This window comes from Argiope bruennichi, chromosome 9, assembly GCF_947563725.1.
Source record: "Argiope bruennichi chromosome 9, qqArgBrue1.1, whole genome shotgun sequence".
Taxonomy (NCBI): domain Eukaryota; kingdom Metazoa; phylum Arthropoda; class Arachnida; order Araneae; family Araneidae; genus Argiope; species Argiope bruennichi.
This window is the reverse complement of record NC_079159.1, coordinates 72,661,524-72,686,182: the sequence shown is the minus strand read 5'-3', so window position 1 is coordinate 72,686,182 and position 24,659 is coordinate 72,661,524. Positions and strand designations below refer to the sequence as shown.

At 24.9% G+C, this 24,659-nt stretch overlaps 1 protein-coding gene and 1 long non-coding RNA gene across 2 annotated transcripts; one reads left to right on the top strand and one right to left on the bottom strand.

Moving 5' to 3' along the window:
* Positions 1 to 1,453: 1,453 nt before the first annotated feature.
* On the top strand, positions 1,454 to 10,707 carry LOC129984848 (uncharacterized). The gene is made up of 4 exons (XR_008785532.1): positions 1,454 to 1,633; positions 6,540 to 6,621; positions 7,676 to 7,847; positions 10,030 to 10,707. It is a non-coding gene; the product is annotated as an uncharacterized LOC129984848 (long non-coding RNA).
* Positions 10,708 to 15,146: 4,439 nt separating this feature from the next.
* On the bottom strand, positions 15,147 to 24,565 carry LOC129985286 (speckle targeted PIP5K1A-regulated poly(A) polymerase-like). Its single transcript, XM_056095262.1, has 8 exons — positions 24,096 to 24,565; positions 23,813 to 23,956; positions 22,239 to 22,454; positions 21,531 to 21,757; positions 19,186 to 19,406; positions 17,403 to 17,489; positions 15,955 to 16,088; positions 15,147 to 15,371 (listed from the first exon to the last, which is right to left on the bottom strand). Exons 1-8 carry the CDS (start codon positions 24,222 to 24,224, stop codon positions 15,162 to 15,164), a joined length of 1,368 nt encoding a protein of 455 aa, XP_055951237.1. The 5' UTR covers positions 24,225 to 24,565; the 3' UTR covers positions 15,147 to 15,161.
* Positions 24,566 to 24,659: the final 94 nt, after the last annotated feature.

The following is a 24,659-nucleotide window of genomic DNA, read 5'->3' as shown; positions in this document are numbered from 1 at the left end:
ATTATAAAAGTAGAAAATTCAACATTTAGAACAAATTTATCCAAGATATTAGAATTTTTAATACAATTTTTCTTTTAAAATATTATTACACCAATCGTATAATTAGAAATAATTGATTCTATTACCTTTTCAAATTTAGTTTGGCTACTTTCGATCAAAATTCTGATTTTTAGCATTAAAAGAAGAATTAAATTGCTGTATGCATAACTAAATGTCTTAAGCATTTATGAAAAAAAAAAATTAATAAATTAGAATAAGAAATATATGTATTGAAAAAGTACTTTTTAAAATCATGTAATATTAATCAGCTTATGCATATAATTTTTAATTCAATATAAATCTTATTTTAACAAAACAAAAATTAGTTTTTTATTAAATAGAAAATATTGAATATTTTGATGATTCCTTTGAGGATTTTTGGTTATCATACTTTCTTAACAGAGAATAAGCCATATTTTATCAAAAACTTAGCTAAAATTATATATATATATCTTCACAATGCATATTTTTACAAGTATGAATTATTCAATTTGAAAACAAATTTTAAAGAGTTCATCATGCACATTATCAACATTAAAAAAAAAAAAAAAGAATGGACAAAATTGCAAGAAAGAGATTACAGATTTTTATTATTGCAATTTTTAGACCACAAAATATAAATGCTTATATAAATGCAAAATATAAAAATAAAAATAAAAAGCATGCCTGCAGTTATAAAAAATGTTTTAAATGCTCTATAACACTAATTTATTACTTAATTAGGTAAAAATATATATATAATTTTTTAAAAGCATCATTTAAAAAAATTTTTAGCTAATTTTTAAAAAAACATTTAGCTTTGTACAACAACAAACAAACAAAATATGAGCATTAAAATTAATAGTATAAAAAAACTAAAATACTTTCCAATGAACACAGCCAAATTGCAAGAAATAAAATTAAAACTACATCGAATTTGTATTCCGAATAAAGCATCATTTTTAGCTTCCATGAAAAATTTAAATGAAACTTGTAAACTCATTTCATTACTTTGTGAAAACTTTAACTTTCCTTTAACAAACCAATAGAAGTTAGAATTTAATTATGAGTTAACATATTAGTTTCTTGCCATTTAATTAATTATAAATAGAAGACGTCTGTAGAAAATTCAGCTTTCCCACTGTTCTCAGCCACAGTCAATCTTAATTTCTAGTCAAAAATTAGATTCATAAAACGTAATTATGAGCAAAAATAAATATATTATAACACGGTATTATTCTTTTATTAAAAAAGATCGTGCATAAATAAGGTCTGCCTTCATCAAAGATCCAACCGACATTCGTCCACACTCCACCCTATACATTCCAAAAATGCGCTTCATCCTTGGCGTGTAAATAAATTTTTACCTTTTGGCGAAAAAAGCTTTTCCGTAAGCAACCATACATCGATTCCCCCATTTCCATCACTACCGGAATGAAATCCGTCCTCCAGTGCTGCTTCCCCCCACTGCTCCCCCCCTTTCAACTTCAAATGGGGGGTTCAAGCGTCCTCCGGTTAACGAGTCTCATCTGCAGACAGGTGCTAAATTCAAATTTTTCGTATGAGGTGACATACTATGAGAAATAAATATAATACAGTTTCTAATACCTTGAAGGTAATATTGATATTGCGGTGTAACTTCAAATGTATTCAAATCCATATAATGTTTTCAGAATGAAATACAATTGAAAGTATTAATAAAAAACATGATTGTGGTTTAATATTATTTTGCATTCGAATTTTATATTACGGCTATTTTGCTGCATGCAATTTTTTTGTGGTTTTAAAATGCACTTAAATCCTACCCAAATAAAATGAAATTTTACTTAATTTATTTAAAAAAATTATAATATGATCGCAAAAGATTATTTCATTTCATTCAATTTCTTCGGAATTGCTTTTATTTTCTTTACTAATTCATTATTATACTTTTTACAGATAGTTTCATTCATTCTGAAATTTAATGAAAAAATTAACAAGAAATTTTGCTATATATAATTTTAAATAATCAGAAAAAAAAATTGGGGGTTTCATGGTCAGGAATGTAAAAATGTTGGTAAATAATTTAGTATGTGATAGCACTTCCAAAAATATAAATAAATTTAGGATATAATAAATAATTGAGAAATATACACTAATCTTTAAGTTTCTGTATCAATCATTCCTCTTAATATTAAGAAAATTAAATTGTCTGTCTGAGCACTGCTGATTGAAAATGCAATTCAATAGATTAAGTGATGTGTGAAAACTTTTACTGTGTTAAATCTCATATCTCAAGAAGATTAGTTTAATGTTCATTTTTAGAATTTTCATCTGACATTTGTAGATAGGTAATAATTTTTTTAAGGATATTTCTGAATAATCTTTCCAGAAGATCTGAATTTTTATCTGCTTTATTCTGTTATATTGAATCTGACTTATTTGTATGTATTAAGGCTAAACCAAGAAGGCTAAATTTGGGGATTGTTGCAAATAAATGTATTGTCAACTATATTTGCAAAATTCACAATGACAGTTGTAAGTAGTGCTATTTAAGTGCATGAAGTTAACTTGCTATACAATTCTTTATTTTTTTAATAAGTGAATTTAATATAGAACTTACCATTTGTATAAGAACAGTATTATAACAATTTCCAATTATTTTTCCAAGCATGTTTTTAATTTGTATTAGTCTAGAATAATATTTGCCTAAAATTAACTTGATCATCTTGAATTTAGAATTTTGTACTATTGTTTTTCTTTCCACCAATTTATTTACTTTATGCAGAAATTAATAAAATACTCTTCTGTTTAATGAGGCAGGCATAATGTCTCCTTTTAATAGTGTTTCATCCATCCTCCCCTTCTCTCAAAAGCATTGCTATCCATTACTCCAACTATCCTTTTTCATTAAAAGATAAAGCATGTGGATAAGACACTTAATAATGATAAATAGAAAATTTTATATTATTGTTAGATCAATTTTATTTATATATTACAATCAAGAATGGAAATTTTGGTTTGTTAAATAGACAAATGAATGGAAAATCATGATTTAAAATTGATGTTCATTGCTCATTTTTGTTCAATGAAATAATAAATATATGTTTTATTTTTATTTCCTTAGGAAAATTTAAAAACAGCACTTAAAAAAAACTCAAGTTAAAGAAGTGGAAATGAATAGTAAAATATATCTTTTGAAGTAATAATTGTGTTTATTTAAATTTGATGATCTCAACATTTATTTATATATTATGGCTATAAAGAAAAAATAAATCATTAAATTTTTTTCTATATTTAATATATTTCTATTACTTGATAAATGTTTTATATTAAGAACTGCTCTTCATACTCTCATGTTGGTTTCTATTTGTGTTCTTCATACATTTGGATAATAAATTTCAAACTATATTAAGCATTAAATCAAGGTTTTTTTTTAATGTATTGCCACTTTACTCAAATATTTCTTATATAATTTAAATTGTTGATATCTAAATACTATTAACATATTTCACACAATTTTTTTTTTTTAATCTTAAAAGTAAAAGTTCTCCATCAAAAAGTGTCCTTATTTTACACATGGCAGCATAATAATGTAACACATTTTTTTTCTAATCACGCATCATAATAGCATTGTGATAAGTGAATCAGAATTGACTACTAATTAAGAATGCATATATTCAGCAGTCATCTATGTATTTTTTATGAGATTTTTAAAAAGGCTGTGTAAAATTTTATAATAATATTCAGAAATCAGCATTTTAAATTGTACAAAAATATTTGAGTCAAATAATGTATAATAGAAATAGAAACCAATCTTACTTTTTACCTTAAACCTTACTTTTTTTTTTAATAATGCAAAATAAAAAAATTTGTACTACAGCAAATAATGTAATATATGATTTTCAAAAATTGTACAAAAAAAAAAAAAATCTTTTTTAATGTTTCTCTCCCTTTCTCTAAATAATTCATTATATTGATTTTTTAAAAAAGTGATAAGATTAAAATTACTTTTATGTGACAGAAACCCTTTCAATTATTCACTCATATTTCTTTTTTGAAAAATGATCTGTTTAAAACAGCAACTCAAATTGAATGATTTGGAAATTTTTTCAATTTTTAAACGTATATTTTCTCAATGCATATTAATTCACTTTATTTATATTTTTTTAAAATTTTCTTTTAAATTTTGTTTTATTTATCCCTATAAAAAATTTTCTTTTGAGTTTTCTTTTTTTAATGTACTTCTATTTAAAAGTAATTAAATCATTTAAAAATAAAACATCTTAGTAAAAAATCTTTCTTTTGTTTACAAAATCAATAAAATTCAAAAAGAAAAATATTGAAATGGGTTTAAAAAGATACAAACAATTTAAAACACATATTTAAGGAATAGTAGTCTTGAGAAATTTATATTAACGTTAAATACCATTGCTATTGTTCAAGATTATCTCAACTAATATTTAGTATTTGATTTTTTTAAAATTTAAGGATCTGGTGCAACCAATTTAATTATTAAATAATAAATCAAATGCAAAATGCTGTGGAATTTTTATTTAAAATTGTTTTATGTATTTTTTTAGTTACTTACTTTTTTATTTATCTTTTCATGAATTTCTGAAACAGTCTAGCTAGCACATAATTTAGTTTCATGTTAGGCCCTTGCTGCATATTGAAGAGAACTTATAAACTATATTTGAGATCTTTCTAATAAAATATGCTCTGAACTACAAAATTTAAATTTTTTGCAAAAATAATTAACAAAATAAAATTTTTTTCTTTGAGATAAATTTCACCCATTTAGTATTTGAGAATAAAAATGAGGCTCTTTTGGATCTTTATGACATAATGTAAGGGGAATTGGCTGTCTTTTTCCCTTTTGATAGCACTGTAACGTCTATTGTCTTTTGCAGAAACCTCAACCATTTTTATGTGTGGTTTTTTTTTTTATTCAAGTATATGATACATCAAGAATACAGTATCACTTTTGATTTTTCAAGATGAAAATATTTACTGATAAAAAATAATTACTTTATTACAATATGTTTGAATATTCATAAAGAAAATGAAATAATTAATGTTAAATACATGTTAAAGATTATTCAGACCCTTCCTTCAACAGCAATAAAAACAACAATAATAATGACTGTCTTTTATAGTTAAAAAATATAAATTAAAAAAAATTGTTTGAATTATATTTATTATTAATGCTTTCTACCTAGATTGAAGGAAAACTCCCTGTTTTATAAATGGTATCTACAGGCAATATTAAATCTATTCAGTTTTGTAGTAAGAGTAAGTAGCACTCAGAGGCAGATATGATTTCTTCCATCTCTAATCATCAAAGATTTCTTAGCAAAAGGAAATATTTACTGGTTCATAGTATTATTTTTTCATATTATTCAAGTGGTATAAATGCAATAATACTTTGTGTAAAAATGAAGTATGTGTAAAAATGAAGAAAATCTTGAACATTTACTTTTTTATTGCTTTCATTTTGAACAACCAAGAAACCTATTACATAGCGAAATGGGCATTTTACATTTGTCATTTTGACTAGAAATTCAAAAGATAACTTATGTTATGAAATTCCCTTTGTTTCATCTATGATAACTATTGATTAAAACTATTTTTTTACTTTCTCATTTTTTTAATTTCAATTATCAAGGATAATTTGAAGTAAAGCAGTCAATCTCAAAAACATTATCATTTTTGTCTCTGTGACATACAGGACATTCATACCTGTGGGTCCATCCTGTTTCTCATTGTTGTGTTATGAAGCCTATTACTTTCTTATATTCTTGAAATACATCTATAATGCAATAAAATAGTAAATATAAAGAGAGAATACAGTTTTTAATTGTGTTATTGTTTAAAAAAAAGAAAGAAAGCTTTAAAATGTGAGAAAAATTTTGGGAACTGCATATTTGTAAGCCAAAATATAATTTTTCTACATTATAATTTTAAAATAAATCAAAAAGGGAAGATAGTGTTTAATAAAAAAAATTATTTGGGATAAAAGACAAGATCCATTAAACATTAGAAACATACAGTACATATTTATTACACAATACATTTTAATGCTTGCAGATATATTTAAAAATTTTTTTAGTTATAAAATTAATTTATCCATATTTGTTTTTAAACGGTAACTATCCGAAAATTTTACTTAAAAATCTAAATACACTTTTTATTTCTGTACAATTATTTTTTATGAATCATTGTTTTGTTGCCCATATTACACTGATCAGGCTATTAATTTATGATACAAATTCCTGTTATAATCTTATGATATATTTATTTGTTCAAATTATTGTAATACATAATTTAGATTGTAAGATCTTTTTTAGAAAATTCAGTTCTTAAAAAATTTATTTCAGCTTTGAAATTGACTTAGAAAATGATTCAAAAATTAAGACAAATATTTATTTGCTACTTCATTTATTGTACTTTTTGAATTTATTTAAGGCTGTCATATTTTTGTATGATTCTTTTGTTTACATTTTTGAAATGCTAATTTATTTGAAATTTATTTTTCTTAGTAGGTGAAACAATAAGGCTGAAAGACATTTTTTCTAAAATTAGGAAAGTTAAGAATATGAAAATTCCTTTGAAAAAAAAAAGGTAAAGGAATTTGTATTCTTATTATACTTTTTGTTTTACGTCAAGTAGTGTTTTAAGAGTCTGAAAATAAGTTACAGACATTATTTGTTTTGGAAAAGAAAAAAGAGTCTGAATAAGTTTCACTTGAACCTTTCTGATTTTTGAAAAAGTTCTTTTAAAATTAAAATGTTAGAATGATATATTTAGAAGATTCAAATATCTTAGAAAGGAGTCAACAAATTTTAGAGATAAAAGAATTAAATTGTTTATTATCAATAGATATTAGAGATAAAAGAATTATTGTTTTTATATCAATTTTAAAGTCATTCAAAAGTTACAAATATATATTTACAAATAAGGAAAATTTAAACTACTAAGTTTTCTGAAAATAAGAAAAATAATACAAATAATAGGAATGGTTTGGGGTTTTAAATACTGTGACTGGAGAAATTTTTCAGAGATTCTCAGAAATCAATATCACAAGAATTATTGTGAAAATTTTTCAAATATGATTTATTTAATGCGAGGCACTACAATATAGTTCTAAGAAATAATTGGTGGGATCTTTCACATATTAAATATTTAATTAAGTTAATTTGCATGTTGAAAATAAATTGCAACTGCTAAATTTAACTCATAATTTAATAATTCCATCTTTAAATTAATTTTTGCTTTAACAATTAATTTTTTTTCCAGCTTTCAAACTTAACCTTTCATAACATGTTGTGCTAAACTTATTGAAATATTATGTTTAACACATGATTTAAATTTCTAAAAATTGAAATATTTATATATTTTAAAATTTTGTTGATTGCATGAATGAAACTTTCAAGAAATTATATTGTGGTTATATAGCATTTTTCTTACAATTATTTACCCCTATAATATTTTGCAACTTTCATATTGTATATTCGCCTTTAATTTTTTGTGACATAATGCTCTATAATTTATAAGTTTGTATGAAGTCAAGATAATGTCCTTATGTCTCTTGAAATAATTGCATCATATTAACTGAGTAGTCAAATGTATATCTTTCTCAAAATTAATTTTTAAAATTTTTTCATTATGTTTTTAGGAATTTGGTGTGATTATAAATGGACAAATCAATATTGTATGTCATAGCTGTCAGTAAGAATGCAAACCACAGGAGGTGACCACTGAAAAAAAAAAAAAAAAGACAAGAAAAACTTAATTTTGTTGACATAATGAAGCCTGAAGAAGCAGATGAAATGTCAAAGGCTGATATGGTAAAATAATTAACATTAGTTGTTAATAATAAATGAATTTATTATTTTAAGATGGTTATAGAAATTACAATGTGGATTTTTGATCAAAGTAAATGTTTGCCTGCGATTCTATATTAGCTGGATTTACACTTTTTTTTGTCATATTTAATTGAAAATATTTAGTATATATTATTATTATATATTATTTTGTATACATTAATATATAAATATAATTAAACCATTAGATGAAAGATTTTTAACTAATGCTTTTTGTAAGAATAAACAGAAATAATCTTTTAATTTAATTGCTCAATATTGCTTGCAAAAAATACTATAATTCCTTTTTGCAGTCCACTTAATTTCTTCCCCTGATGAGCAATTAATATGTTGCTCCATCCTTCTGCTTTATACTTTATTTTTACTTTTGCTAATGATTCACGATATATATATGAATACACGATTCATATATAATATGAAGGGTGTCCCAATATTAGTGCAAAATTTGAATTTGTCACCATTTATACTGTAAAGTGTTGGCAACCATATTAAAAACTGATAGTTTAGGGTTAGTAAAATTGGAGCGCTACACAATAGAACGTGTTTTCATTGTTGAACAATATTTCAAAAATAATGAAAGTCTGGTAGCCACAGTTCGAAGATTTGAGAATTTGCCCCCTAGGTTGTGTGATTTGACACATTGTATTTCATTTTATGGAGTTATTTGAAATCAGAGGTTGATGCCAATAAACATATGTGCATTGAAGGAGAAAATTCAATGTTGAATCAACAAAATTCAGCCATATTTATGCAAAATCGTCATGGCAAAATTCAACAAAAGAGTGTGTATGTGCCAGCAAAGCTGTGGAACCTGGAAAAAAAAACTATGCTTTTTATTTAATTCAAATTTTGCTTTAACGTATTATTCTGTTGTGTAATGTTGCATTTTTATTCACCCTACACTATCAGCTGTCAAATAGTTTTTTTTAAAAATAAGGTCCCTAACACTTGACTGCATGAATGGTGGTAAATCTTGCATTAATTTTGGAACACCTGTTACAATATAGAAGTAACTCATATTTATGGCATCATGGATGTCTACTAGAATGCTAGGCATTCATATGTTCCAATTTAATTATATTTTTTGTAATTATAATTTATTTTGAATTTCATAAGTATAGTTAATGAATCTAATATATTATAACCATAAAATAAATTTAATTCATATATATGTTTGCCTTTATTGTTAGTGAAGCTGTTTCAACTTATTATAATTAAAGCACCTAAATAAATAAGATAATGGTCAATCTTTTGATTGTATCATGCAGTAGTGGTTTTGGAGTTGAAAAAGTATTATTGAGTATTTTATTTAAAAGAATTTTTTTTTAACTGTATTCACTGAAAAATGATTCTAGAAGAGATTTGAATTTTTTTTTTTTTGCACTTTATTATTTGTAATGTTATATATATTTATATTGAAATATATAAAATATATTTTTTAATTATTTAAAAACATAACTTTTTAGTCATTTTTATAACTTTATAAAACTGTATCTTAAGAAAAATGTGTTTTTTTTTCTCTTACTTTTGTTTTAAAAAAAAAATGTTACTCTTTTTTTCCAGTCTGTTTTAGCCATCTACTATTTTTAATTACTTTTGTTGTCCCATGTCTATTATAAGGTTATCTAATAGGAATGTTTTAATATGAAATAATATTTCATTCCTAGTATTTCAATACTTGACATTTTATTCATTTCTTTAATGTGTAAATCTCCAAGTTATAGTGAATACATATTATTTGAATCATCCTAATATTACCATTTATGGTTTAAGCTATTTGTGGCAAGATCCATTTTTGGTTCTGAAGATTGTATGCAATTTTTTTTTGTTTGATTTTGACATACTATAATCTTGCACCCAATGGTCTTATTTTCATAATAAAAAAGTAAATAAAATAAAGATTTTCTAATTGTATGTAGTGAGTTCGTAATTGTATACATTTTTTTTTAAATATTCTATGCATGATTTTTGAATATTCTAGAGAACCTAAGGGACTTTGGTAAAAATCTTTCTCTGATAGTGAAACATAACTTTTTAGTCATTTTTATAGCTTTATAAAACTATATTTTAAGAAATTTTTTTTCCTCTTGCTTTTGTTTAAAATAAAAAAAAAAAAATTATTACTCTTAGGACCTCTCTTTTATAGCTTTTAGGACCTGTATTGATTGGGCCAAAACTATTGGAGTTTCTGGATCCTTAAGTAAACTAAAAAGTTTGGTGTCATTTGGAAACCACTTCATAGTAGGTCTTGTCATACCATCAATGGTTCTGAATATTGACAACTCGCAGAAGTTGAGCTGTATCAAGCTGGATGAAGGATATGCTGTTTAATAAAGGGATGTCATATTCCTCTTTTATAAATAACATTTTAACTATTCCATTTATCTAAGTATATCATGGGGTTCCAGGTTTATCCACATTGGGAACACAGTGATCTTGGAATATAATTTGATATATTTTGCTATGGCAAATTTGGTGCAATTTCCTGCAAACAACTCTCTGCAGCTATTAAATAATCAGCTTTAAAATTTTTAAAAAATTTAATTTTTTTCTAATTCTAAAATCTGATATGCACATTCATCAAGTGTGAGGAAAATCTGTCATAAATATTTTCGAAATAAACTGCTCAAGAATTTTTGAAATTTGATATTTTTACCATTGTACTATTAATCACTAATTGTTCTGCTGATCTGGTTGCTATGCAACCCATCATTTTCAAGTATGTATAGCCTGTAAGTACATATTTTACAATTCAATACTTGAACTGTATTATTGAAACCGATCTTTTACAAGTTTATACTTATCTACTTGATCATTATGCCAATTGCTAATTATAATTAACTTGTTAACAAAGATTTTTTTTGTGTATTTGTTGATATTATGTTTGTTGTAATAATTTTTATATTTAATTTAGTAAGTTAGCTTAGATTAGATTTTATTATTGCATATAATATGTGTGGTTTTGAAGTGATTTGCCCAATTTTGGTTATATTACAGATTAGTTTTAGTTAGAGAAGTTTCATTTATTAACTTCACTTTAAAGCATTTTTTTTAAGCTCATTATTGAGTGGCATGTTGAATTTGTGAGTCAGATAAAAATTTTTTGAGTACTGTCTCTCTTTTAATTATTTGCTTCCTAATTAATAAAAAACTTTACACATATAATGTTTTGAAAAAATTTTACTTTGATTATGAATTATTATCTTGTAATGACGGCTCTTTTTGCTGGTGATTCTATTATCAGATAGTTGAATGACATTTATCTGATGATTATTTGACTTTGATTTGGATATCATTACCTACATTGATGCAACTAATGAAAGATAAACTAGCAAAATTTCTATTAAATTGTAAATATGATTGGCCTTAGTGAATTTTTGAGCAAATAATTAATATAGGAATGATATTGAAGTAATATATCTAAAGTATAGATCACTGACCACGTTATTATTAATTTATAATCAAGATTCAAAATGATTTTTTTACTGTACATTTTATAAAAATTTAAATGAAATAGTCTCAAAACAATAAAATCAAAAAAAAAAATTGCTATGGTTTTGAAGTTTTATTTTATTTTATAGTTCCTACAAAGGAATAACAAGTTGTTATCTTGGATGAAGTAGTTTGCATATGGATTAAAAAAGTTCCGAGTGACTGTTTTCAAGATGCTTAAAAATATGTATGCCCACTAAAGTGTTTGAATTTAGTAAACTACAGAGTTCATTAATTTATTTATAATTATTAAAGAACCTGCACACCATAAATTCTAATTGATGATATTTAATTTCTGTAGATTTTGATTCTTCTGTCTTCCTCATTACTGTCAGTTCATATTGTATGTGCATGATCAGCTCTACTCCCAGCTTACTTCGGCTGCAACAAGCATCATCCATATCAGTTTCTTGTCTTAAGTAATACTCTTCCCTTTATAAGCACACCGAAAAACAGCTCCAGAGTATGCACAGTCTTTAATAAGTGTAATGCCTTTTATTTCATTTTTTGGCATGTTTTCCTTCTAAATCTTTCAGTACCTCTTCCTATTCCTCCACCTGCTTTTTGAAAGTAGAAAATAAAAATAATTTCCAGGAGAGTTTATCCCTCGAATAAATTTGCGGCTTTGACAGTTAATTGTATTATTAGCCAGTACAGTAATAGCCAATAAAGCAGGCCTTCTAGATTGTCCATAATAAGGAAAGTGTGATTCCTATGATAATATATATTGTACACAATCCTCATTTTTAACCCTTTTAAAGAAAATTAAATGTCTCCATTGATTTTGATGTGAAATGATTTTAAAGTGCTGTTGTAAATCATTTGTTCAAATTCCGTTTTTACCAGAATAAATAGTATATTGAAAATTAATAATTTTTCACATGTATAACAGCAATAAAACCCATGATATTTACAAAAATGATTCAAGATATGCATTTCCAAGTTTTCATCAGAACAGCATGAAAACATTTTTAAAAAATGATCATAATGTGGTAGGTTTTATAATAATGATATCTCTTATACTTTTTAATTGTCGCCGTTGGCAAATAGCTGGTTCACCACAGATATTTGTTAAATTTGCCTAAATTATTTAAATATAAATTCATGTCCATGATATCGTCAAATTGTCAACTGTTAAAGTTGTAATGTTATTTTAACTCCCTTACATACATTCTATTTATTGTGCATATGAATCTTTTAAATGGAGATCTATTCCATAACATCACGGCCCTTTAAAAAATTAAATGTCAAGTCATCTATCTTCTAATTTTTGCAGTATTGTTAACTTATTTATTCATCTTATAAATTATGCAAAGATAAAACAGAATCCTTCTTTAACTTTCAACACTAAAAAAATACAATTAAATAATGAAAATAGTTTGAATTTCAGGGCTATGATATAATCTATTATTAAAAATTAGATAGAAAAAAAAATTGCCAAAATTCCCATGATTATTAAAAAAAGACAATGTTTTATATTTTAAAATGGTATAAAGCTAATTTTAATGAAGTAATAATTTTGGGAATTTTTGAGAACAAACAACAAAAATTCAGTTTAATTTTTAATTAATTAAAATTACCCCTTTCCAAAATTTGTGCATTTTTACCCTCCAAAATATATAGGTTCCAAATTTGGTAGTTATAGGTCAAATGATCTGGCCTGTAGAGCATCAGCACACACATCTTTATTATTAATGAAGAAGGAACATGAGAAAATTTACAATTTTAAAGTTGTATTTTTGTGTATAAATCTAATTGTAGTAAAATATATGGTACTTAACATCTTGATAGTATACATCAAATTAAAATTAAGTCAAAATGTTTTAATTAAACTTTCTTTTTCAAGAAATCAACTAGTAAAAAATGTCATATTTAGGAATAAAATATTTCTTTAATTTCATGACAGTTTGCATTCTCTAATCATGCATAACAGTTACGAAATGGATAATATTTAAGCTTTAAAATACTTTAATTTTTTCATAAATCCATATTTTAACAAGACAATTTACAAGAAAAAGTAGTATTTCTTTTCTGTATTTATGCTCAATATACTGTTCTGTCCTTGATGGATTTGAGGGGGGGGGAGAATAAAAACAGTTAATTCCAAACGATGTAGAATTTTGTGAAAGATGGTTTTGCTGGAAAGAGGCTTTCATTTCTTTGAAGGCTAAATAGTCTTAATCAAGTCATCTTAGTAATTCAGTTAAGCTAATTAATGTTGTATGTCTGCTTTTTGTACTGGGGAAAAATTAAAAAATGAGAAATATAACTCCATCTTAATTTTTAAACTACAAAAATCAAATAGATTCTTCATTTTTTCCCCCCTCTTTTGTATAGATAATCAAATTATGAAAATTACTTTGTAGTACATTTTCAAATCGAGGCTGGAAAGAGCAATTCCATAGTTGTTACCGGCAATACAAAAATTTTTGATTTTTCTCTCCCTTTATTGCATATATCTCAGGTAATCTGTTAGGGGTGTGTGAAAGTAATATTGGAAAATGTTAATATATAAGGGATTAATGTGATAAGAAAGAAATTGTTAAAGAATTCTGTTTTTCTAAGCTTTTATAAAAAGTATGAAAGAAAGCCTAAATGCAAAATTATTTCAATGCTGTTTTCCATTTGATTAATTAATTCTCATGATGGGCATTTTTATTTGCTATGAAATGAAACTAATACTACTATAAGATAGGATAAAATGTTAATATTGTTAATTAAAACTTATTTGCAGTGGGTGGGGTGGGGAGTGTTATGATAATAAGGAGAACTCAAATGCTAATGAAGACGGAACAAAGGAAATAAAGGTTAGAAATATCCTTTCTAAAGGATAGAAGGATGATAATCCCTACTAAAGAGAAGGTCACTCAATAGACTATAAGGAAATGTCTGCTAGGGTCTTGCAATTGGCTAGCATTCTTGAATTATTAGCTGTAATTTTAATATGATTTTTACTGTTTAGTCTGGAACAGTATAGTCAATATAATAAGCCTTGGAGAGGGGGTGGGTGGAAATAAACTGACAAGCGCTCCTAAATTGAAAATATCTTGCTGATGCATGTGATTAGAATTTATGTTCATGGTGGCTGACACTGAAAAAACACTCAGCAAATGAACATTGGTGGCTGTAGAAATTTTCTGACCTCAAATTACAGAGCAGCAGGAATTTGTTTATCTTAATTAATAAGAGGATCCTCCAACTTGAGGATGGAAGAGGTCTCACAGCAAAAGAAATTTAAAACTTCATTAATAAGAAGGTGGACTGAGCATACCAACTTAGAAAGTAAAGTCCAACAGCATAGCCTTTTAGAAAATGCAGGACACTGTTGAGAAGATATTACGATGATGACATTCGTTCAAAATACTTCAGCCTGCAACACAGACTTCTTCACTCAGAAACCTGGGAAAAGGACTTTTCATCCATACAGCCCTGTTGATAAATATTATGCTGACTTACTAATCATAATATCCACAGCTGCACTCCAGTTGATTGTAACTTGGATATTAATTACTGGATCTACTGGAAATATAGGACTCTGTTGTTTTTTTTTTTTTTTTTTACTGATGATTTTTGTTCCTGTAACAACATACTTTAAAAATTTATACTTAATATTGCATACATTAAAAAATGAATTAAGAAATTTACTTCCTTTTACTTTAATGAGTTATCACCATTTTCCATTTGTAACAATGTAGCAAATGTAGCTTCTAAAAATATATTATGATATATTTTTAGAAGTAAAATCCTCACTTGTTTTAATAAATATAAGATTTTTTTTTATTAGAATTATTTTTTATTAGATTTTCTTTCATTAAGAACCTCAAAGAGACACAGAAGACCCCAATTCTCAAAACTAGGTTTCCAATATTTCTCAGTGTTATATGCTTTGCACATTAATGACAAGTCCTGCTTAAAATGTCTACTGTATTTATGACTCACTCCAGATGTGACATTCCAATCACGGTTGAAAGGATCTTGTATAGAAATCTCAGCAACCTAAATGCACAGAAGTGTAAATATTAATAGCATAGAATCATACAATACTGAGTATAGTTTAAAGCTTGCAGTAAGCACACTTTATGATTTACAACATTTTTTAAAGAATGTGCAATAAATTATTATATCTAAAGAACAATGTATCTAAGGAGAGGACTAATGGTATATCAAAATTATGAAAACCATACATGCATCTTCAAAAAACTTATTATTGTTAACCTAAAAAATCCTATATGATATGCCTGAGAACAATACATATTTTTTTTATTTACATTGTAAAATTTGTAATATGTTGAAATTATTAATTTATATTAAATAAAGAAACCATAATTTATGTTTCAGAATCATTTTTTGTAGAATATGTACATAACTTTTTAATTCACAATGGTTTGTTCCCAACTTAGATATTTTCTTTTAAACTGAAAAAGAATAAAGTGTTGCATATTTTCTTGCAATAAATTCAATAAAAATGAATATTCTTATAATTCAGGAGGATTTCATCTATCTGATAATACTCATAAACAAAATTAAATGTATACTACATGATAATATATAATAAAAATGTAGGAATAATATAGTCTACCTGAAACTTATTTTCGTCGGAATCATTCTTTGAAATGAAGTCTCTCGCATTTTCTATCTGACTTGTTAATGGGCATATCACATTTAAAAAATCAAATTTGGTGTAGAAAAAGAAAAATTCTTGTAATAATTCATCTGCAAGCAAAAAAAAAAAAAAATATATTTTAAAAATATTTCATCTAAATATCATAATTTGTTATTTAAAAAAAGTCTGAAGATAAAACATTTATTTTTTATTGATTCAGTCATAATCTTTTAAAGAAAATTTAATATCAAACGTATTCAAATAATAAAACTAAGAACTGACAGATCTGCTCTGTGATCTTGGGAGGAAAATCTATATTTGTTAGATTGGTGATAATACAAAGCTGACTAATTATCTTTCTGTCTTCATTTGAAAATGGTACAGTCATTACTGTACCATCATTTTACTCTATCAGCAATTTTGGAAATGTCATATAAAAATAGTCAGCTAACATTAAGCTTTGTTTTACATTATGAAAATTATCATCAGCCCTTTAAATGTCATCTAAAACCTAAGGGGTTGTGAAATAAATGTTGAAGTTTATTGCGATTTTTATTGAAGCCCTATCTGATTAAAGTTTCAATATATTTTTTAAATTAAAAGCTAAATGAAAACCTAAAAGAACAAATTATAAATAAGAAATTTTCTTTATTTCTAAGAGATTAACATAAAGAATTGGGTGATAAATAGGTGGATTTTCTTGCATGTCATTATCGATAATAAAAGGTTGTTGCCAAGATAAATTTTACTGCACTTAAATGCATACTTAACTTTACACAAACCAATTATTACTTGTTTCCCATAATAAAGATTTAAAAAAAAAATGTCAGTTCAATAATATTAAAAAAAAAAAAATGCTTTTAGAAACTGTGCTAACACTGGGAAATAGAGTATATTAAAAATAGTGCAACTTCAATAAATTGTTTAAAATACATTCAAGGAACTTTTATCATTTGTTTAATATGAAAGAGTATTACAAAATATTTTTGATAAAGATTGATTATTTGGACCTGATGTTTATCTCTAAATTATCACAGGCATAGATTTGTTTAAAAGGTTACAAGAATTTGATAGAGGGAAAAATATTTAAATAAATGCAAAAGAATCAATTATAAAGATTATCTAACTCTTGTTTCTCTTAGCTTAAGCATTCATACATTTTTTTTTATGATTGAAGATAGATATTATAAATAAATTTAGTAAGTCAATGCAATATTTGATACTAATAAGTGTAAAAAAAAGCATTAATCTCTTTGTTACATTTCTATAGTAAACTTTGTATGTTTAACAAGTTTTTGATACAAAAAAATTGTTATTTATATTGGACAAGAAAGTAATAATTGATTTAAAAAACAACACAAATGTTTTATATAAAATAAATTTACCTTTTACACATTTTAATAAAATAAAATAACCTTAAATACCTATAGTCTGGGGATTCTGTGAGCTTCCAAATCTGTCTAAATATTTAGAAACATCATATGACCAATTATCTTGATTGTTGATAAAATCTATAAAAGTAAACGAAAGAACTTGAGAAATGTTAAAGTAAATTTAAGGGGAAAAAAGTGTGTGTGTGGAGGAGGAGGGGGGGGGGAGAGAACAGATCTAATCATTATGAAGAGCAATAACAATGTAATTATTAATGCAAGTATTTTTGTGAAATTTCAATTAGAAAGAATAAAATCAATAAATCTAGGTATAATTACTTTTATGATTTAGAATAACTTTTACCATCAACTTTACAACATTCTTGCAATTAATAAACAATAAAATTATATATTCCTTTAAAATTTTGAATGAATCTAAAAAGAGTGAAGTTCAGAGATCTTAGCTTTATTAAAATGTATAATATTTACTAATAAAATGATCAATGTAAATAAAATCGAGTTTTAAAATTTTTCTATTTTGATTCACCCTATATAATTTTCTATTTTACATACTTCAAAATTTATTATTATAAATATCAAAGAATCTAACCTTTTATCTTAAATTCATTAACTAGTTGATTAACTGATAATTAAACCCAGTAAAGGGGATGAAAATATTGTAAATTTCAGAACTCTAGGACTTTAGCAGTGAAAAGTTATAAAAACTCTTCACAAGAATGCAGCAAGTTCTCTTAAATAAAAGTATGTAAAAAGACATGGAGTTATTAGATCAGAAAATTCCTTTTAAAGCACATCTGGATTATGATTTCAGGAAGAACAGTTCATCAAGGCTTTTCAGATTTTATCAAATATTCTCTTTATATTAGCAGTTATTCAAATATGTGTTCACATACATAGTTTAAATTTTAATTTAAAACTCAAAAGATTTTATTGAAAAGCATAATAACAACTATTGGATTGAATTTTTAATTAATATGAAAGAAAAATTTAAGTATAAAAATTCTATAAATTTAACCCTTTCTCAAAAAACAAACAAAATTTTAAAGAAAAGAAAAAATATTTAAAAAGTAAAGTTTTTTTGCTTTTAATACAAAAATAATAAATACATTAGATTCTCAGTAATTTAGAATTGTGTCAACACAAGCCTTCTTATGGTCTATTATTTTCAGAGGAAATTAAAGGAAAAATTAACTACAGAAAGTGGATGTTAGTGACCTTAACAAGTGGCAAACAATATATTATTCTCATATTTTGAATTCTACTTTGTAATAAGTCTCAAATACATAATTATTTTCTATATTTAATGCAATAAATACGTTTTCTATTAGAATACATTTTTTAATGCTTTTATTAACCTGGAATCTAATAGTCGCCAGATTACTGAGAATCTGCTGTAAAAAATCACCATAACATTCTAAATTATTTGAAATTATTTAACATTATTCCATAGTAGATATCCAGATTTTTGGAATGTAATCACAATTACATACTACTGCAAAATAGTTTTCATAAGAAAGATTCTGAACTCTGGGTAGAACAACTTAGCTTTAAAATTGAAACAAAATCATTTCAAAAATGGAATTGCATAGAATATACTGTACAAAACTATATATTATGCGAAAACTGCAAAATCTTCTAAAGGATATGCCAAGTTAATCCAAAGGATATGCCAAGTTAATTTTTTTTTTGATAAAATAAATTAAGAAGAGCTAGAATGGGTTTTATTTTCTATCTTATATCTGTAGACTAATTTAAATTTCATGTGCTTTTAAATTACATAAATCATGATTAAAATTTGCAAAATTAATTATAATACCTGTTTTATCAAACATATACTGGACAGTTGGTAATATAGGTGGATCCCTGGTTTGTAAAAAGTAAACAATAAGCAGAAAGATTGCATAACTTTTAAGTTTCATTGGACCACCACATAGATGATAGTGCTTTGCCCAATATGATATAAATCGATATAGTGGTGCAAATCGATCATCCAGCAGACGACAAAGCAGCATGAGGTTAGTTCCACCAAGAGCTGATCTAATTTAGAAAACAGAAAATTTTAATACTACAGAAATTCAAAACTTTCCATTATAAATTATGGAAAAATTAACCAAAAAAAAAAAAAAAAGATACATAATACTCTATGAATTATGATATTTCAGCATATAATTCTTTTATTAAGCATGAATTCAGCATTTTGCAACAAATAAAAAATTGTAAACTTATGCTTGATATATTTATAATGGATTTAAGTTTTTCTTTGTTTTTAATTTATTGCACACATTTTTACAAGCCGTCTTTGGTGCCCAGTTTATTCAATGGCAACAATTACTGAGTTTCATTTCATTTGGATCTCTTATGCATGATTTAATATTGATGATTCAAAAGAATCATTTTTATTTTTTAGATGCAAATTATCAAAGTGGAAATGGCACTATTTTTTACTCATGTAAAGTATGCAGTGACAGATTTCTAACTAAGTAATTGTTTAAGGCTACTGAGTTGAGGGAGCCATATACAAGTGAGTTAAAAAAATGTTATTAGCCTAACTGTCTCACAAATTTGCAAGAAATATAAATTTTTAAAAAAAAATATCGCAAGGTTCTTTATTAGGATATTTATAAACAGAAGTGTCTGTTAAAATATAATGCAATATAGTGCTATGTGAACAAAATGGATGCTGCACATTCATGGATTATAATAAATAACAAACATATACACTTCTTTGAAATAAAAATTTAAACTTAAATAAATTATTAATATGTTAAATTAAAATAAGAAATTTGATTGATCAGTTTATTAAAAAAAAAGGAAGGTAGGTTACAATATGCTGTATCTAGGGTCAGAGCTGTCAAGTCAAACAACCTTCATTATAAAATAAATGCATGGAGACATATATCATATTTGTTTTTATTTTCAGTAGAGATTTTCATCAGAAAAAATTGGCCATCAATGATTTTTCTTTATACTACAGAACTAATCATACTAATTTTTCTTTATACTTAGAATAAAATTTTTTCTTTTATACTACAGCTCTGAAAATATTACCTAAAATATTAAAGTGAAGATTGCATAAATAGAAATTTGCCAACTTTCAAATAAAACTGATAACAGTTAAAAAAAGTAATCTAGGAACCTCCTTTACAACAAAAGTTTATTGATTTTTCTTGCCTTCATTTTTTAATATACTTTCATCTACATATTCAAAATAATGAAACAGATAATTTTCAAACTACATATTTGTTTTTTGAAAGAAGGCTATTAAAGCTGCTAAATTAAATCATATCAGATTTTCACAAGGTTTCTAGTATTCTTGAATATAATTATAGAACACCATTTTCTTTGAAAAATATTAATCATAGTTTATGACAATGCATTCTTAAGAAAACAAAAAATAAATTGCAAATAAGATTTATAAGATGAAGCATGCATTTATCACAAATATACTACATTTTTAATTTGGAGATATAAATATACTAGACCAGTAAAGTTAAATATCTTAAACATGAAAGGAAGAAATTTAAAAGCAATTGTAGTGATGGAATTAAATTTAATCAAAGCAATGTAAAAATTAATATGAAATGAGATAAAAAATATTTGCAATTTATTATGAATGCAAAGCTAAATAAATAAAATGAAACAAATGAGGCATGCACAATATGTCCCAAGACTAAAAAAGGAACTGAAATCTTGATATATTCCATATAGTGCATACAATCTATGCAGTCTGTAAAATGCTATCCTAACTTACATTATTAAACCATTCATATTTCAAAAATACAATATGCAAAAAAAAACAAAAAAAAACAGGTAAAATGAAAGGCAAGCACACAAAATCCAGATTACAAAACAAACTCAGTATATCTATAAAGAAATAGCATTCATTCATTGCTGAAACATGGAGCATAATCATTTTTAAGTAAAGGAATTTATTTAAAAAATGCTCATAGATTATACTATTAGCTTTTGAAATACCAGCTTATTAAACCTATTTCTTTGCATTATAATGAACTTCAAAACGAAATAATAATAATAATTCAAGGAATGAAAGAACTCTTCATACATTATGAAATAAAATGCAGAATATGATTTTATAGTAAACAAAGATTATTCAATGAAAAAAAAAATTAAACAGAAATTAACTTAATGTATTAAACTTACTTATTGTCCACAGAAACATCACAGCTTAGATTCTGATAAGTAAAATTTAAAATTGGACAATGCCCAGGTACAACAGCTGATTCCTTAATAGCCCCTGAATTCATTAAGGCATTTTTTAAGAGGTGCAGTTGTCGCCTTGGTAATAATGATGAAAAATTACAGACTGGAACTTTTCCTAATTTAATATCTTTAACAGAATCTGAACTCAAGTCTTTAATGGGATTGATCTAAAAGGGATAAATAAATACATTTTTACAATAAGTTGACTTTAACAATAAAAAAAAGAAAAAAGAACTATTTACAAAATAATACAAAATTTAAAATAAATAAATAAAGTTGTGTTAAAAGTTTGAATAGTATTAAAATATGAAAAAGTGAAACCAATTTTTGCCAATTATATAACACAGTTCAAAAGTAGATTATGCAAAGATATACTATTACTCCTATTAATACTATTATCTCTAAGATACTAAAATATAAGATAAGTATCACAGAAAACAGATTAACCATTTGGGGGGGGGGTGATCTTAAAGTAAATTTAGCAAAATAATTAGCTTCTAGAAGGTTTAAATTACATTTATGATGCATATTTGTTTTTACATTGAAAACAGATAAATTATGTTGTAATGAAAATATTAATTAGTATTTAATTTAATTGCCTAGAGACATAAATTTCAAGAAAATAAAATATAAGAAAAAATTATTCACCTCATTGTTTTCATCAGCAGAAGGCTGAAAAGATAAATCAACATCACATCCTTTAAGACCTAATCCTGATACACTAGATCCAGTAAGGTGAACAGAACAATTAGGAAAATGAGATTTGAAAATCTTTTCAATATCATGACAAACAGAATTTCGATGTGAAATATCCTCATCTGTTAGCTTTACATAAGAATCAAAGGTTTCTATTTGCTCTTTCACCTGAAAATAAAGATAATTAAAACACAATTTTATCCCTTTTAAATTTCAAGAAGCATTTATTTTGAAAAATTTAATATGAAATTTAACAAGCAAAAAATGATAAATGGAAGCTAATCAATAAAAATTTTATAATTTTTTAATGAACTATAATGATAAGTAAACAACTACATTCATTAACTGATTATATAAAATTCTAGATATCTACTTTGCTTTTCTGGGACACATAATTTTCATTCATAAAGAGATGAAAAAGAAATAACTTACTTCATTTTTTTAAAATTCTTATTTATTTGTTATAGAAGAGACAATTTTTAACAGATAAAAAAAGAATCTTAATTCTTTTTGGTTTAATTTTAAAATTCATCTATGCGATTTAAATTTAATTCTGATCTTTTTCTTACTATTAACTTTTGAATGAAGATCTCCTATTAAATCATCCAATTTTTCTTCTTATTCATGTTATGAAAAACAACTGGTTTCATCGATTACTTTTAAAAAATCCTGTGTAATATATAACTAAGCATTTTTTCCCCTTTAGCTTGATATTATTCTTAAGCAGCAAACAATATGCTCATTTAAAATATTTTTGCGGTAGTAGTTACTTTAAAATTTATATTATTTTTAATTTTTACCAACTAATAAACAATAGTAATAAACCAGCAAGAGTGTTCTCACCTTAATAATTACATAATATAGTGCACTTAGTGTTTATCTTTGTTGCATAGTAAGAAGAATCAAGTATACATTTTTAAAACAACGTTTTTCTCTTGTTGGCAAATATGGTCCAACATTGGGCATAAATCTACAATTTAGATGTAAAGATCATATATTAAAACTTACCAAATTAGCTTCTTGCAACTTTAGAAATTCTACTACTCCATCTTTTCATGTTCACATGCACATGAAAAGCTAGATTAACAGGAAATCACACTCTTTGAAAGATTTTATTCAAAATTTAACATTGACAATTTGGGTATTAAAAACATACAAAAATTTTTTTATTCATTAATTCATTCTAGTTTTAATAACTTTTCACATATACACATTATTCAGAAAAGGTTTATTTATTTAGAGAGAAATAAAAAATAAAATCTCAGTAAAAATTTAAATTCAATTCCCATTCTATTTTAAAAAAAAAATCTTAGTGCATTTTATATACAAGAAACCCACACTGGGAACAAAAAGTATTTAATGAATAAGAAACAAATGCTCAAAGAACATTAAAATTAATAGCATTCAAAGCAAAATAAATTAAATATTTAAATATTCAGAAATATAATTTGATAATCAGACTTCTTTAAATTTAATTATTAAAAAAATAGTTTTATAAAGCAAAAGAGAATTTTTTTTATACTTACTGATTTGCAATTTTGTAGCAACTGCTTTAAATAGGTGTGCGATAAAGCTTTTGATTTATTCTCAGCATCTCTGATTTTTGGCACAAATCTATAATAGTTATTTACTTTCCAACCACAATGAATTTGACAAAAAATAATGGCATTCTGGAAAAAAGTAAAATATTATGAGAATTTGTTTCTATTAAAACATGAGAATAAAACCAAATGCATTGTAAGATGGAACAAATGCCGAAAAAGTGCACTCATTGATTCTATATATTAATTCAATATGAAAACGACTTACAGTTTCAATATTTGATGCACAAAGTATTGATTTACAATGATGAGATTTGATCCACTTTGATATTAATGTTCTAGTAGATGAGACACAAGGATTCATTGTAAAATATACGGTTTTAAAAACACAATTCATCAAAACTTTAGATATCTTTTTTATTTAGTTTTTCATCGATGTTACAATATTGTTGATATTTAATATTAATTTTTATATGATGCTTAACATTCCATAGTTGCAAAATCTCACAAACTTTGAGAATTTATTTTAAATTCACGTTACATATATACAGGACAGAACTTCAAATTCTACAGACATTTTATCATATATACTCTTTTCATAATTATATCTTTTCCCATTAACAAAATGCAAACACTGTATAGTGAAAAATAGATAACCTGAGAGGCATTTCAACAGAATACAAAACTTTTAATAGCTTTCAGAAGCTTTCTCGTGTTAATGTTTATTTATCCATGCGTTACCGGTGTTGCCATTTTTAAATAACTTTATCAATTGTGTGAACATTTGAGTCATTTACATTTAATGAAATAAAAATTTTAATTTTATGAAAAA